Below are 15,477 nucleotides of genomic sequence, written 5' to 3'. Positions count from 1 at the left end.
ACTCTTCGCTCAGACCTTTGCTAAAAACTCTACCTTGGACGATTCTGGGCTTGTTCCTCCCTCTCCTCCACCCTCTGACTACTTCATGCTACCTATTAAAATTCTTTGCAATGATGTTTTCCATGCCCTTGTTGGCCTAAACCAAGGCCTTGGAAGGCTTATGGACCTGATGGGGTCCCTCCTATTGTTCTCCAAATCTGTGCCTCTTTGCTTGCACCTTGCCTAGTCAAACTCTTTCAGCTCTGTCTGTCAACATCTACCTTTCCTTCTTGCTGGAAGTTTGACTACATTCAGCCTGTACCTAAAAAGGGTGACCGTTCTAATCCCTCAAACTACCGTCCTATTGCTTGAATTTCCTTCCTGCCTATCTAAAGTTTTTGAATCTATCCTCAACAGGAAGATTCTTAAACATCTATCACTTCACAACCTTTTATCTGATCGCCAGTATGGGTTCCATCAAGGCCGCTCTACTGGTGATCTTCTGGCTTTCCTTACTGAGTCTTGGTCATCCTCTTTTAGAGATTTTGGTGAAACTTTTGCTGTTGCCTTGGACATATCAAAAGCTTTTGATAGAGTCTGGCATAAAGCTTTGATTTCCAAACTACCCTCCTACGGCTTCTGTCCTTCTCTCTGTAACTTCATCTCAAATTTCCTTCCTGACCGTTCTATTGCTGCTGTGGTAGACGGCCACTGTCCTCCTAAATCTATTAACAGTGGTGTTCCTCAGGGTTATGCCCTATCATCCATTCTGTTCCTATTATTCATGAATGATCTAAACCAAACTTCTTGTCCTATCCACTCATTCACTGATGATACTACCCTGCACTTTTCAATGTCTTTATGTTGACATCCAACCCTTCAAGGAGTAAACAGTTCACGCAGGGAAACCACAGAATGCCCGACTTCGAATCTCTCTAAAATTTCTGATTGTGGCAGAGTAAACTAAGTTTTGTTCAATGCCTCAAAAACTCAATTCCACCATCTATGAACTTGACACGGCCATCTAGACAACTATTCCCTCTTCTTCATTGACACTCATCTGTCCTCCTCTTTTACACTGAACATCCTCGGTCTGTTCTATACTTATAATCTAAACTGGAACTTCACATCTCATCTCTAGCTAAAACAGCTTCTATGAAGTTAGGCATTCTGAGTCGTCTCCGCCATTTTTTTTTTCTCATCCCCCCCCCTACCCGATCCCTGCTGTTAATTTGATACAGGGGCCTTATCCGTCCATGTATATAGTATGCTTCAGATGTATGGGTGGGGAGGAAGGGTTCCACTCATACCGCTCTTTTAAACTGGATGGAATCAAAAGCTTTTCGTCTTATCAACTCCTCTCCTCTAATTGACTGTCTTCAGCCTCTTTCTCATCGCCACAGTGATGCATCTTTTGCTATCTTCTACTGCTATTTTCTCGGCAACTGCTCTTCTGATCTTGCTAAAATGCATGTCTCCCCTCCTCCCGCGGCCTCGCTATAAAAGACTTTCTTCTTTCTCTCACCCCTATTCTGTCCACCTCTTCAATGCAAGAGTTAACCAGTATTCAGAATTATTCATCGCTTTCTTTGGTAAACTCTGGTGCTCTCTGCCTCCTGTATTTCCACCTTCCTACGACCTGAAGTCTTTCAAGAAGGAGATTCAAAGACACTTCTAATTTTTTTTATTACCGCTTTCGATTATGTTAGGGGACCAGCACCTCAGTGGGCTTTTTTTTTTTTTTTTTATATTGCGGTTTTATTGCCTTTGGCCGATGCCCCTAAATAATAATCAAATAAAAAAGTTCAATAAGCACAAGTAATAAAGATTTATAATATGACAAACTATACAAAGCAGCGAAATGTGAGTGAGATCGTAAAGTTTATTAATGGCATGCTCTTCAATAACTATGTTTATAAACTAATACCTGCGCACGCATACACATCCACTCACACACACACACACACACACACGGGGCAGATAATATGTTACAGCTGAGCACCGTGTTCAAAATGAAGAAATTGTCCCTCGCTGATGATGTAATAAACCAGTGTCAATATTAAAAAAAAAAAAAAATCAACTGTAGCAAACCAACAGCGACCTAAGTGTACAATGGCACTAATGAGAGATTGTCTCTCACCCTTGGTGGCACTGTCCGAAAAAAAAAAATAAATAAAATAAAATAAAATAATATATATATATATATATATATATATATATATATATATATATATATATATATATATATATATATATATATACAGATAGATAGATAGATAGATAGATAGATAGATAATAACACAATCAGTTAACTATAACGAGGCGAGCAAAAAGGTGTAATGCACAAAGATGGTTTCTTATTAAATATATCTAGTAATATTATTAGTCATCCTGTTTTAGTTGTTAAACTAGGTAGCCAGGGTTGTAATCATGGTTGCAATTGTTTATAACACTGGAGGTTAATTATTAAAGTGGTTCAATTACTTATGGATTCGGTTGTGAAAAAAAATATGTATTACTATTACTGCTGCTGCTACTACTACTACTTACTACTACTAATGATATAATTAATAATAATAATAATAATAATAATAATAATAATAATAATAATAATAATAATGGCTGGAATGTGGTATGCTATGAAGATAAGGTTAGGTTTGGTGCTTTATAGATGGGCGAAGAGGCCGCTTAAGGTGGTATTTGCAACTGCGCTTGTTTGTCGTGTTTGTGTGTTTGAGTTTTTAGTAACTTGCTTTTTCTGGGTGCGAGTTATAGTTTTAATGTTCATATATTCATTATAAGTTTGTGTATCAATGGATTGTGCTTTTGATAACTGTCTTGCTAAGCTATTATCTTGTCTAGTGCTGGGTTTTATGTTTTGTGGACTGCGGTTTTGTTATGTACATTTTAGTTTGCGCTTTATATATACGTATTTTGTGCTTTATACATCATATTTGTTTTGTAATTTTATATCAGTACTTGTGGTCAATGAATTATCTATCCATGTGTGTGGTGGTACAGGGAAATTGCTACGAGATATATTACTAAAAAGAGAACCATGATAGAACTGTGATAAGGTTTTGCTCTATGACAGAACTGTGATATGGTTTTGCTCTATGACAGAACTGTGATATGGCTTTGCTCTATGTATTATATGCTCACGGAATTAATAAAAAGTTGTTCTACTGAAAAAGGTTACATCTTGTCCTATTCCTCTACCTTAAGTCGCCACACACCTGCCAGTCCTCTCTCCTCTTAACTTTATCCACCTCAAAACCGTCAGATGCGATCTATTCAACACGTGCAGTAATAACACTAACAAATTTCCAAGTTAAGTTTCACTTGCCAGATATATGTAAGTATATGCAGAGTGTATACTCGTTACTATGTACATACCCTTGACAATACAGAGGCATACAAGTCCCCCCCCACCTCTCTCTCTCTCTCTCTCTCTCTCTCTCTCTCTCTCTCTCTGTGTAAGTGTGTGTGTGTGTGTGTGTGTGTGCAAGAATAACTTAACCTCTCTCAAGGTAGGAATAACTTAACAAAAACAATCTAACAGCAGATTGGGCACAACAACCGGTGTGTACATGATTACATCTTGACGTTATTTCTCACACATCTATGTTCACAGTACAACATATGCTTGATGAAAAGAAAAAAAAATTGTAAACAGCTTACCTTGAGCTGCCATAGTGGCCATAGGCAAAGCAGCAGCAACTGTAATAACCTTCTCTGACGGCGCCTTGCTCCAATATAAACGCCTTAGCTCACTGTCACTGAGGCCGAGTTGATGAAAGGGGAGGTGGTGGTGGTGGTGGTGGTGATGGTTCGAGAAAAGTTGCCAAGTACTACTCACCTGTTTGTCTTCTCCGTTCTACATATGGCATAAACAAGGAACAAGATATGGACTGCGTGTTGTTGATCAGCTGCTGTACAAGTAGTTAAAGGTTTATGTGTGAATACTTTAATCTATTTTTGGTATATAATGAAATTGTTTATTCCTGATTCAGCAGCTCCCCTCGAGGAATGCCGCGATTAGTACACAGCATATCCTTTAGTTCGTCATGAATTAAACCACCAAATTGTTCTAGGCAATGAACATCACGTTTTCTTGGTATCACTGTGGAATCTATACAAGTGTATCTAGGACTGCTAATTTGCTATTAATGTACAAGCCTTAGCCTTCATATAAACTACACTCAGATCTGACAGCAATACAAATAATTAATGGAATATTTTATTGGTGGTTATACAATCATCTCTCCTCTTAATTTTATCCACCTCGAAACCGTCAGATGCGATCTAAGCAACACGTGCAGTAATAACACTAACAAATTTCCAAGTTTCACTTGCCAGATATAGGTAAGTATATGCAGAGTGTATACTTGTAACTATGTACATACCCTTGACAATACAGAGGCATGCAAGTCCCCCCCACCTGTGTGTGTGTGTGTGTGTATAAGAATAACTTAACCACTCTCTCAAGGTAGGAATAACTTAACAAAAACAATCTAACAGCAGTTTGGGCACAACAACCGATGTGTACATGATTACATCTTGACGTTATTTCTCTCACATCTATGTTCACAGTACAATATATGTTTGATGAAAAAAAAAAAATGTAAACATCTTACCTTGAGCTGTCATAGTGGTCAAAGGCACAGCAGCAGCAACTGTAACAACCTTTTTTGACGGCGCCTTGCTTCAATACAAACGCCTTAGCTCACTGAGGCCGACTGAGTTGATGAAAGGGGAGGACCGAGGACGGGACGTGGTGGTGATGGTGATGGTTCGAGAAAAGTTGCCAAGTACTATTCACACCTTTTATCTGTTTGTCTTCTCCGTTCCACATATGGCATAAACAAGGAACAAGATATGGACTGCGTGTTGTTGATCAGCTGCTGTGCAAGTAGTTAAAGGTTTGTGTGAATACTTTAATCTATTTTTGGTATATAATGAAATTATTTATTCCTGATTCAACAGCTCCCCTCGAAGAATGCCGCGATTAGTACATTGCATATCCTTTAGTTCGTCATGAATTAAACCACCAAGCTGTTCTAGGCATGAACATCATGTTTCCTTAGTATCACTGGTGTATCTAGAACTGCTAATTTGCTATCTACTAATGTGCACACCTTGGCCTTCATTTAAACTACACTCAGATCTGACAGCAATACAAATAATTAATTGAATACTTTATTGGTAGTTATACAACAATCAAGAGACTTCACAGTCACTTCCCCTGTTATGATACATTTCGCATAACAAAATCACAAATCTGCGTAAAAACTAATTACTGAGGACCAAACCATCGTGGAATGATTAATATAGTATAATCCTGACGTAGCAAAAATGAACTTAAGGAAGCCATAACCAAATAACAACTTAGCGTATGGAATACATCACTGAATTTCAATCGTGTCTTGTGTCCTGCAACGTACAGTACCGTCGTTTGACGTATTACACTGATATAAATGAATATGTGAATTCGTTTCTTGCTTGCTAAAAAGGTTAGAGTAAGAAACTTTATACATACAGAGCTATTATAAATTCTAGTAAATATATATTATGGTATACTCAAACTTGTAATAACACTGTCAGGTACTTTTACATGTATCTGCAGGAGCTATAGTAAATGTAAAATTGTTGTGTTCCCACACAGGGTTTTTAGGATTTGCAGGATCCTGCATGGTTCGCTCTCTATACACAAGCTGATCCTCTTGGTCCACAAGTATGACTGTTGTGGTTCGGGTGCCGTAATTGGCATCCGGGCATGAAACCCAAATACTGGAAAGTTTCTTAACAAACTGCTCAGTGTGCCCTTTGCCCTGTTCTGTTAGCTGTGAGTCAGGGAGGTTTAAGTCTTTGTTTTGCATCATTGTAAACAACTCGGTAATAAGCTTTTCTTCGTGTTCTTTTTCCCCATAAGTATTAACCAAATCTTGGAACATCGTTTTACCTTTCTCCACTTTTTTGAAAGGCTTCATGAGGGGGGAGTTTCCAAATCCATGGAACCCAGGCTGTATCTGATGTATCACTTTTGACTCGCTGTTGTAAAAGTTAACATCATACGAGTTTCCTTCAGGATCTAACGTAATCAGGTTGAATGCATTGTATATCTTTCCCGAGTTTTTAACCTCTTCCATGTATTGGTGTCCTTTCTTGCACGAGTTCAGGTAATCAACAACCAAGAAACCCCTTGAGACTTTGCCAGTTGTAAAACTGTTGGCTGGCTGAAACACATTAAGTAAACAAGATATTTTGCCCCCTTTGGAAGCAGCCAACCATGTACCTCCTTTACAATGTTCCTCAATATCCATTCCTCCCACAATCGTATCATCCCAAAAATGTGCAGGCTTAGTGGGTCTGTTATAAAATTCATCACGATTATTTACAATGATTGCTTTGTATTCTCCTACTTTAGGTCTTGGGTTAATAAAGAGAAAAAGAATACACATAATGTTGGCTCAAGTCTTATCAAATGTTTGTTGAAACCTGTGTTTATTATAAAAAAAAAAAATAATAATAATAATAATAAATAAATAATAATAATAATAATAATAATAATAATAATAATAATAATAATGCAATACTTATCCTGTGGAAAAAATATCAGAAATCACTTATTGAATATATATATTTTAAAACACTGCAACTCTGTCAGAAGAGCCCAAATTTCATTACTAATCTATATTAAATTTCTTCAAAGTAATGTTTGGTCAGTGATTCTTTGATACACCACTATTCACAACCATGGCAATTTTAGCTACTGAAGTGAAACAAAGATCAGATGTTCATGAAGTTCCACTCCCTGCTTATTCACTTGGGTCCTGAAAAGAAAAGAAAATAATAAAGTGCAGCTTAAGAGTGCATAATACATGACACTGCACATTCTTATAATTTGGATGAACTGGAATGGGAAAGGTTTTTGTTATTGTGGCAGCTGTGAGTAATTAGTCTTGGCAACAAGCATTTGTGAAAGTTAATAATTTACTTTATTTGATAAATGTCTTGCAATGAAGCCATATTACATTTCCAAATGCAAATGAGAAGCCAGTGTCCTTCAAACCCTCAAATGCAGCTGAAACTGGAATCTCTTGCTAAGGCATGTCCCCAACATTCAGCTAACTTAGTTTTCATTGGGCAAGAAGCATTTTAGTGAGGTTCTGAGGCATGCATAAGATAATTATTGTTTTGGAGATGATTCTATGATTTCCAAGCTAGAAAATTCTAACTGAATATATCACATTTGAAGCCTTACACTAAGTTGTTAGGTTGCTTAATACAATCAGACAAATTACAGCACCTTAATGAGTACTCATAAGGTCATTAATTGCCATAAAGGTAAAAGATGGGCAATGCATATGATTTTTTTTTTTTTTTCCATAAATGCAAATCCACAAATTCAAACATTACCTTCTGCAGACATAAATCTCCTAACTTCTTGAAAATGGAAACACATATCATTTGCTTCTTTCTGTAACACAACACCAGTTTTATTTAATCCTGGGCACCTTTTGAGAATCGTAGTTAGTATATTTTCATTAATCAAGGGATTACAATTCCTCTGCAATTCTTGATTCATTACAGTTTAAGTTTATTTGGGGCTGTTCACATGATACTTGGCTATGCTTCTATCAAATAATGGTTGATGATCAAACATGGAGAGAATAAGGCTGAAAACTTCAAAGTCACAAGGTGTTTTGTTTCTCATAGACTTGATAGTTCTGGGGTTAGAAAGTATGAACCATAGGCAGTTTACTAGTGGGCTCGCACAACAAACTTAGCACCAGACATGGTATAAGCAACATACCACCCACTCATCACATAAGCTGATGACAAGATTCTAGATGTAAGGGATGGTGGCTGATTCAGATCCAATATGAGAATGATAAGTCACCAGCAAACCAATGAAAAGGTAAATGAATACATGAAGTGTTTGGAGTGACTAGGTAACAGGATAATACCAAATAATTCAGTTGTGTTTATCTTGGGGCATACTGGACTATCATAAGAATGCTGCTGGTCCTGCTGTAGTAATGGCTAGCAGGGAAGATGTTGAGGATGTGGAACAATTTTTTCACACAACTATCAAATTTGCTGATGAAAGTACTTGGGATGTACAAAGTGTTAGTTTTAAGCTATAATATTAAGACTTTCAAAACAATATTTATACCATTAACTGTAATAATACATTTGTAGCATAATGCATACAGTGAAAGTCCTGTGTAGTGTTATGCAGTGTACATATAGAAATAATATACAATGGAACCTCGGTTCTGAAACTTAATTCGTTCCTGAATGCCGTTCAAAATCTGAAATGTTTGAAAGCTGAAACTATTTTCCCCATAGGAATCAGTGTAAAATGGATTAATCCACTCCCAGACACCAGTTTACACTACCTTAGCAGCTTATGACAGATGCTCCCACAGCCAAGATGGCTGCTTCACAAGATCTCCAGCTCACAATTATTTATCCAGAAAGGATGTAATGAATTAATTGAATTTTGGATATGTAATGAATTAACTTAGTGACACGGAACTCATCAGAAGATACTATTTAAACCGATCTAGTGTGGGAAACCTTACAGAGGGACACAGAGAGGAGCAACCCACTTACTGCCAAAATCAAGGTGATCATAACACTTAGACATCTTGCTGCTGGGAAAAGCTACTGGAAAAATGCAGTTGTGCAGTAATGGCAATGGGGGTCATTGAGAGTCACAGGTGGCTCAGGACTACTCCTGAGCGCCAAAAACTATTTATTTACATCGAGATTTTCAACGGGATCACATTTACCATATTTCAAAATTTGAATTACTGTCTTACACTCTGTCTCTCTCCTCCAAATATATAAAAACGAAGTAGAAATTTATAGAAGCTATAAATTAGTAATAAATGGCAGCTTAATATTTGAAATCAAGTAACTTTGTTCTAGAACCGAATTATGGTACCACAACTGATGCAATAATGAGTTCAAAATTTTGTTAAAAAAACAAATTGTTCAAAAAGGGAGGCGTTCCATAACCGAGGTTCCACTGTACCTACACAGAGAGTCAATGTAACAATAAATGGATAGATTTATAAATACATATATTGATGGAGGCCACTTTGGTACAGTGGTAACATACACACATGGGGAATGATGAATCCTCAGGTACAATGGTTCAAATCCTACCCATGGTATAGGGATAGGAAGGACATCTACTCAGGATAATGGATCCTGAATGACAACACAGTACTCCACTAGGAAACACTATTATAGCTCTCAGGGGAACCTAGACATTAAATAAATAAATAAATAAATAAATAAAATACAAAAAATACTAAAACCTCCAACCCATTATTAGATTAGTCATTAACTTCTACAAGTTGTAAGGGCTAGCAGGTCATAAAATGGTAGTAAAAAAAAGAAAAAAAAATTACAATTAAAGTATGATTCCAACTCAATAATTCTGCACTCAAGTTCAGGCAAGCAATATTATTATTAAAGTACTATTCTGGCTCAACCACTTGGCACGCTCTGTGCTCTCAATAGCAAAAGAAAGGTAAGTCAAGGAATGGTGACTAAGCCAAAAAATATTCCATTTAAAGTAAAACCATACAGTTCTGCCATCCACACTACTGCCAAACAGTGCCACAAAAACAAAGCTGTCAAAGTTTAATTTCTATTTGGATGTGGTAATGAAAGCCCTGATGGACAATGATGACTTGGACCAGTATCATCCTTCTGTGCAAGATCTCAGGTCTGCTATCAGTAAATGACAACATACAAATGGTTTTCAAACAAAATTTTTTACTCATTATTGCTTTGGTTGTGGTGCCATAATTCGGTTCTAAAACAAAGATACTTGATTTCAAGTATTAAAAGACACAGCAAAAGCTGTCATTTATTACTAATTTATAGCTTCTATAAATATCTATTTCGTTTTTATATATTTGGAGGAGAGACATAGAGTGTAAGACAGTAATTCAATCTTTGAAATAAGATAAATGTGATCCCGTTGAAATTCCTCAATGTAAACAAAACAGTTTTCAGGGAATCAACATTCCCAAACTTTAACTGGATATTGTGTTTCTGGAACTATACAACCCTTTATATTTCAGTAAAAATTGTTTCATATACACAAATCCACATTAAACCAAACTTCTGCAATTGTGAAATTTGCAGACTTGTATCCTAACACACTTTCAACCCTAACACTCTCTTAAAAAGCTCAGTATCTGGCCATGCTTCCCTTATGTTTGATAACCCTTTGCAGTCACCTAAGCATGCTGTTACTCAGTTTCTTGATGTTTTCAATAATAAATTCACTACACCACACCTGCTTCATCATGTCCCTCAGCTACACTAAAAAGGATTGTGGTCTTCTTTAAAAGGTTTTGCTTCATGATGTGCCAGCAAATCTCAATTGGAATGAAGTATGGAATGTTCTCTGGCAAATACATGAACCCAATTCTTTTGTCACTTTACTATTTCGACACTTTTCTGGCCTTGAGACATGGCACATTATTGTAAGTAAACACCAGTTACATTAATTTGATAAGCATTTACAAAATTATTCTGCAGTACCTTAATACAATCAGCATTCATCATACAATTTTAAGGAAGGAAATATAATATCCCCTACCAAGCAAACCAATGAAACACCCCCACACCATAAAAGACTCAGGGTGTTTAATGGTGAGTGAGATGTACACAGGGTTGAAGCAGCTTATGTACTTAAGAGGGACACCTCATCCTCATACACTGGCTTACAAACACTTAGAAGGTGCTCTCATCAGACCTATGACTTTAGACTACTGCTCTTTGGTTCAACCATTGTATTTCTTTGCAAATTTAAGTCTGGAGTTTCTCAAGCAGTCATTAAGCAGCAGTACTGCTTTAGGTCCTTATGAAGGTGGCAGTAGTATAGACTGACACATTTTCAAGCAGATGTGGATATCAGTCTTTAGTTTTGATGCTGTTAAATATATATATATATATATATATATATATATATATATATATATATATATATATATATATATATATATATATATATATATATATATATATATATATATTTTTTTTTTCCAGTTACTCATGCTTCAACTGCTTATCAATAGCTGTAATTGTCTGCAAGGAGCAGCTTGGCAACTTGTGGAAATCCTCATGTTACCCTCAACAGAGCAATAATTGCCCATTTTGTTTTTCGTAGCCAAGCCAAGGGTGTGTTGTCGCCAAGGCACCTAGGCCTTGGCCACCCATTGCCCCAGAGGTCACTGGTCACTGCCGTGACCCCTTGTGAGGCTTACGGCACCCCTGGTCACACAAACAGGACAGTGCCTGCCCTGATGCCGAGGCACCCAAGCGCCGAGTAAAGGTGACTAAGGCCGTGTAGTTAATGGACCTAGCCTATTCGCAATCAATCTTGTGATCAAGTTACCTTACAGTCGCTGACCTCACAAAACACAAAACAATGACCCACTGTTAACTTCAGTAATGCATGAACTAGAAGGACATAGAAAAACCACGTATGTTCGCGTGTAAAGGTGGTTAACCATAGACTCCCTACGAGACATGTTTCTTACGCACCTACAGTGAGTATAAGCATCCTGGTGATCATGTGGAGTGAAGGAAGAGATGAGTGTAAAAACTAGTTAGATTTTAAACCTTAAGGATAACTCCTTATGTAGTAGTAGATAGCAATGTACGTAGATTGACGTTGCCGTCGTCAAAATGGAATATAAGGTGAAGTAGCGAACGATTCTCTCAGACCTAACTAGACTCCAAGAGTGGAGTATTACAAGTTCCTGGAAGGTGCTCCCACTTGACAGCACCATGAAGCTCCTAGTCGTTCTCTGCCTCGTCTTGGTCGTAAGTAATACTTAGAAGATTTTTCCTAAGTGCCTTGTATGTCTCGATTTAAAATGTTGTTTCAGTATACTGTGGTCCCCATATATTTTATGTCATTTTCCATGTGTTGATATAATGCTGAATCTTGATGAGTGATTTTAATATGTTTTGTGGCACTTCACATGTAGTGCTAATATTTTAATGTTACACTTGATTATTCTTTTATGTGATTATGTTATGTGTGTTCTTACATGTTAATGTGTTATATGTTACTGAATGACCTGAGCTGGTCGATAAAATCCTGCTAAAGTAAAGTGAATAGTGACGTCAAGATTTATTGAAAGGTAATTCTATGTTTTAATATGTGGTGGAATTCTGGTCTTTCGTTGCCTGTGAGTATCATTGGAATGTGTTGATTACTGGTTAATAAATAGTGTTAACGTTTCTGAACTGCGTCTTTGGCTTACCCTACTGTGAGAACCCCGGCCTTAACTCTCGGTTACCTGGATTTAAACCTTGTAGTGTTTGTTATATAAAGAATTAGTGCAATTCATGTGTAGCCTCTGCCTTCCCTTAAAGGTAAGGAGAAGGGTTACGACATGTTCTCTGGCATTTATGTAAATTTCTTTAACTGATACATTTTTTTTGCCTCTAAGTAATGATCCATGCTTTTTCTTTATGAATCATTTACATCTCAGGTATGTCTTAACCATAGGTGGGTATTATCAGTTAACGATAATGATTTCTCCCACATTATCAATTAATTGGTATCACTGATACTTTTGGTTCCAAACTAGCAATAATCAATAATTTTAGTTTTTGGAACATGAGCATGTTGAAGTTTGAAACTTTCAAAATCAAATGTGGTTATTCTAATTAAAACTACTTTTCATTAGTGAAGAGACAGGATCAACAATGAATTTGAAGTTTTCTAAGTTTTCTAAGATAAAAGTAAAAATAAAAATTTGGATTTATCATTTTCTTAAAATATCAATATCATTATTGCTAGTTTTGGAATTTTAGATTTATCAGTTCATCAGTTATTGGTTATCGCCGATAAGGTTATCGTTATCAATTTATCAGTTATTGTGATAATTTTTTTCGTTATTGCAACCAGCTATGGTCTTAATATCTTGAAGGAAATGAGTGTGCAAAATCATCTGCCATCAGGAGGGAAGGGCCAGGGGCAGCAAGTGACAATCACCAATCTCAGCTCTGTATGAATACTGACTGTAGACTGTAATTCTGATGGTTTGCATACTCAAACCTACATCACTGCCATACATAATGAATTGCAGGTTTTAAATTCAAGGCGTATGTGTAACAAATGTTCCTGCAATTCTCATTTCTAATTATTTAAGAGACTACTAATAAAATTTTTGCCACAACTATATAAAAATAAATAAATAGATAAATAAATAAATAAATAAATAAATAAATAAATAAATAAATATATATATATATATATATATATATATATATATATATATATATATATATATATATATATATATATATATATATATATATATATATATATATATTAATTTCTTGCAATGAAACTAACAATTGCAGCTGTCCATTCCTGTCAATATCTTGGGATGACGTGCTAATGAAGAATGATCCACACAGCCTGAGTGAGAGAAAAATCTAATTAGTAAGCTGATAAAAAAGCAAAGAAGCTCCTTTCAGGAGACAAAACCAGTTAAATGAGCATACATACAAATTGAGGTTATTCCTGATCTATCAGTGCAAAAGATATTTTTACTGTATGGCCTACAAACATGAACCTCAGCAACTACTACATACAAGCTGTAATTTACATTTGTTTATCTTTGACACACACACACACACACACACACACACACACACACACACACACACACAATTTAGGTACACCATGTAGCCATAACTTCATCATAATTACCTATAATGTCACTGTTCCAGCTAACCAATTACAGATCTCAACTGTATGTTCACTATTATGTCAGTCTCATATCTATTTCTGATGCCAAATCATCAGCTTATGTTAGCATGACTTATATGGTGTCAAGCAAGGCTCTTTCAGTTAGGAGGTTATAATTTTGGGTTAGATTTGGTTTTGAGGAAAAAAAAATAAATAAATAAATAACAATAATAATAATTAATTAATTAAAAAAAAGAAAAAAATAGAGCTGCTCAATCTGTATTATTAGGAGATTGATGTTAAGTTACTCAATCTGTACAGCCAAAGTTAGTGTGACTTTGGAAGGTATTTAGAAAATTGAAAGCCACCTCTCTCTATCATTCATGTTAGATTATAATGATTGGTAAGATTTTTTTTTTTATCTTGGAAATGCCTATCACTGCCATGCAGCAGGCAGCAGGGCTTTGAGGCTTGTCCATGAGATACAAAACCATTTCAGTTACCATTAGCTGGTATTTACTTCCTCCCTAAAATCCTTTTTTGCCATGTCCTCCAAGACTTGTGCACTGAGACTGATATGAAAAATGTATATATATATATATATATATATATATATATATATATATATATATATATATATATATATATATATATATATATATATATATATATATATATATATATATATATATTGTATGCAACTGAGAGAGAGAAACTGAATCTTACAAACTGAATTACAGCACCACACATAAGATTTTGAAAACAAAATAATCTGTTCTACTTCACTGGTGTATCTGGATTTTAATCCAGCCATAAATCCTCATCGATATATTAACAGTTACTGTATGAAAAAATTTATGATTTTATAGTCACTGATCATATTGAATTGAGTTTGCATACATCAGTAATACATGATTAGGTAGTTTTACTTTATATTGTTATCATCTGCCCTAAAGATTCTGCTCTTGAAGTGTAACCAAAACAAATTATTTCACACTAACCATGACTGTTCAATGCCTATTGGGGAAGATAGTTAACTAGCATGGATTACGTATCTTTCAGGATCATGTCCAGAAATATCACGACCCAATATTCCCAAACTAGATACGTACAGAAACCCACATTTATTATTATTATTATTATTATTATTACCATTATTGTTTTATCATCACCACCACCATAAATTTCGTTTATACTTCGCACAAAAAGAAAGAATGGCATCTTTTTGTGTCCATTGCGACTTTTTCGCCATGAATTACTTGTTAAAGCTTCTATTAATTGAAGTTATACAATTTATGTCCGAATGATTTTCATTCATCCTGCACACATTGCTCGCCACACCGGCCGCCATGCTCGCCTCAGCCTACAGCAGAATCTGTTGATATACAAATTCTCTATTTTTTATCTAAATAAGCATTTTTGCGAAGTATGCTATATTTAATCTTGTTCTTTACCTTACATATAACTGTTTAGATATGAGATTAATGTTCGAAGCTCATCACACACTGCAATAAGTGATAAAATACACTCACGTCAAGCTCAGCCACAGTCATCAGCTGATAGTGTTTACATGGGGAGACAATAACGTTCCAGTGTTATGGTGATGTAATTCATAATTTCCTCCCAATATAACATATTTTTTTTGTTTTCAAGTTAAAACAATATTTTCAAAGTAAACACGTTTCTCAGTATGTATCATTTTTCTATGCAATTAAAAATGAGAGACCAACTTAATTTTTTAAAGAAGCTGA

The 15,477-nt window shown here is 35.6% G+C and overlaps 2 protein-coding genes across 7 annotated transcripts in view; both read right to left on the bottom strand.

Moving 5' to 3' along the window:
* The window catches only part of LOC135103633 (methanethiol oxidase-like), a 36,486-nt gene extending 31,725 nt beyond the window's left edge, over positions 1-4,761 (bottom strand). The window contains exons 1-2 of one of the 6 annotated variants that reach the window (XM_064010178.1): positions 4,617-4,727; positions 3,839-3,856 (exon numbers count right to left, since the gene is read on the bottom strand). In XM_064010178.1, coding sequence (XP_063866248.1) covers positions 3,839-3,856; positions 4,617-4,629 — 31 coding nt within the window. In that variant the 5' untranslated portion in view covers positions 4,630-4,727. Of the gene's footprint in view, positions 1-3,660; positions 3,808-3,838; positions 3,857-4,616 lie in introns of those variants that run through there. The other 5 variants (XM_064010174.1, XM_064010179.1, XM_064010176.1 and 2 more) reach the window with 5 other exon arrangements.
* Positions 4,762-5,165: 404 nt separating this feature from the next.
* LOC135103635 (transport and Golgi organization 2 homolog) lies at positions 5,166-15,320 on the bottom strand. The gene is made up of 4 exons (XM_064010181.1): positions 15,259-15,320; positions 13,388-13,453; positions 7,399-7,459; positions 5,166-6,812 (listed from the first exon to the last, which is right to left on the bottom strand). Exon 4 carries the CDS (start codon positions 6,438-6,440, stop codon positions 5,580-5,582), a length of 861 nt encoding a protein of 286 aa, XP_063866251.1. The 5' UTR covers positions 6,441-6,812; positions 7,399-7,459; positions 13,388-13,453; positions 15,259-15,320; the 3' UTR covers positions 5,166-5,579.
* Between the last annotated feature and the right edge of the window lie 157 nt (positions 15,321-15,477).

This window comes from Scylla paramamosain, chromosome 9 (assembly GCF_035594125.1).
Source record: "Scylla paramamosain isolate STU-SP2022 chromosome 9, ASM3559412v1, whole genome shotgun sequence".
In the NCBI taxonomy this organism is placed as follows: domain Eukaryota; kingdom Metazoa; phylum Arthropoda; class Malacostraca; order Decapoda; family Portunidae; genus Scylla; species Scylla paramamosain.
Note: the sequence above shows the minus strand (reverse complement) of the source record. Positions and strands in the feature narration are given on the sequence as shown.

What these genes read in the sequence shown, in the direction of transcription:
- LOC135103635 (XM_064010181.1), bottom strand. Translation starts at nt 6,440, where the DNA reads ATGTGTATTCTTTTTCTCTTTATTAACCCAAGACCTAAAGTAGGAGAA.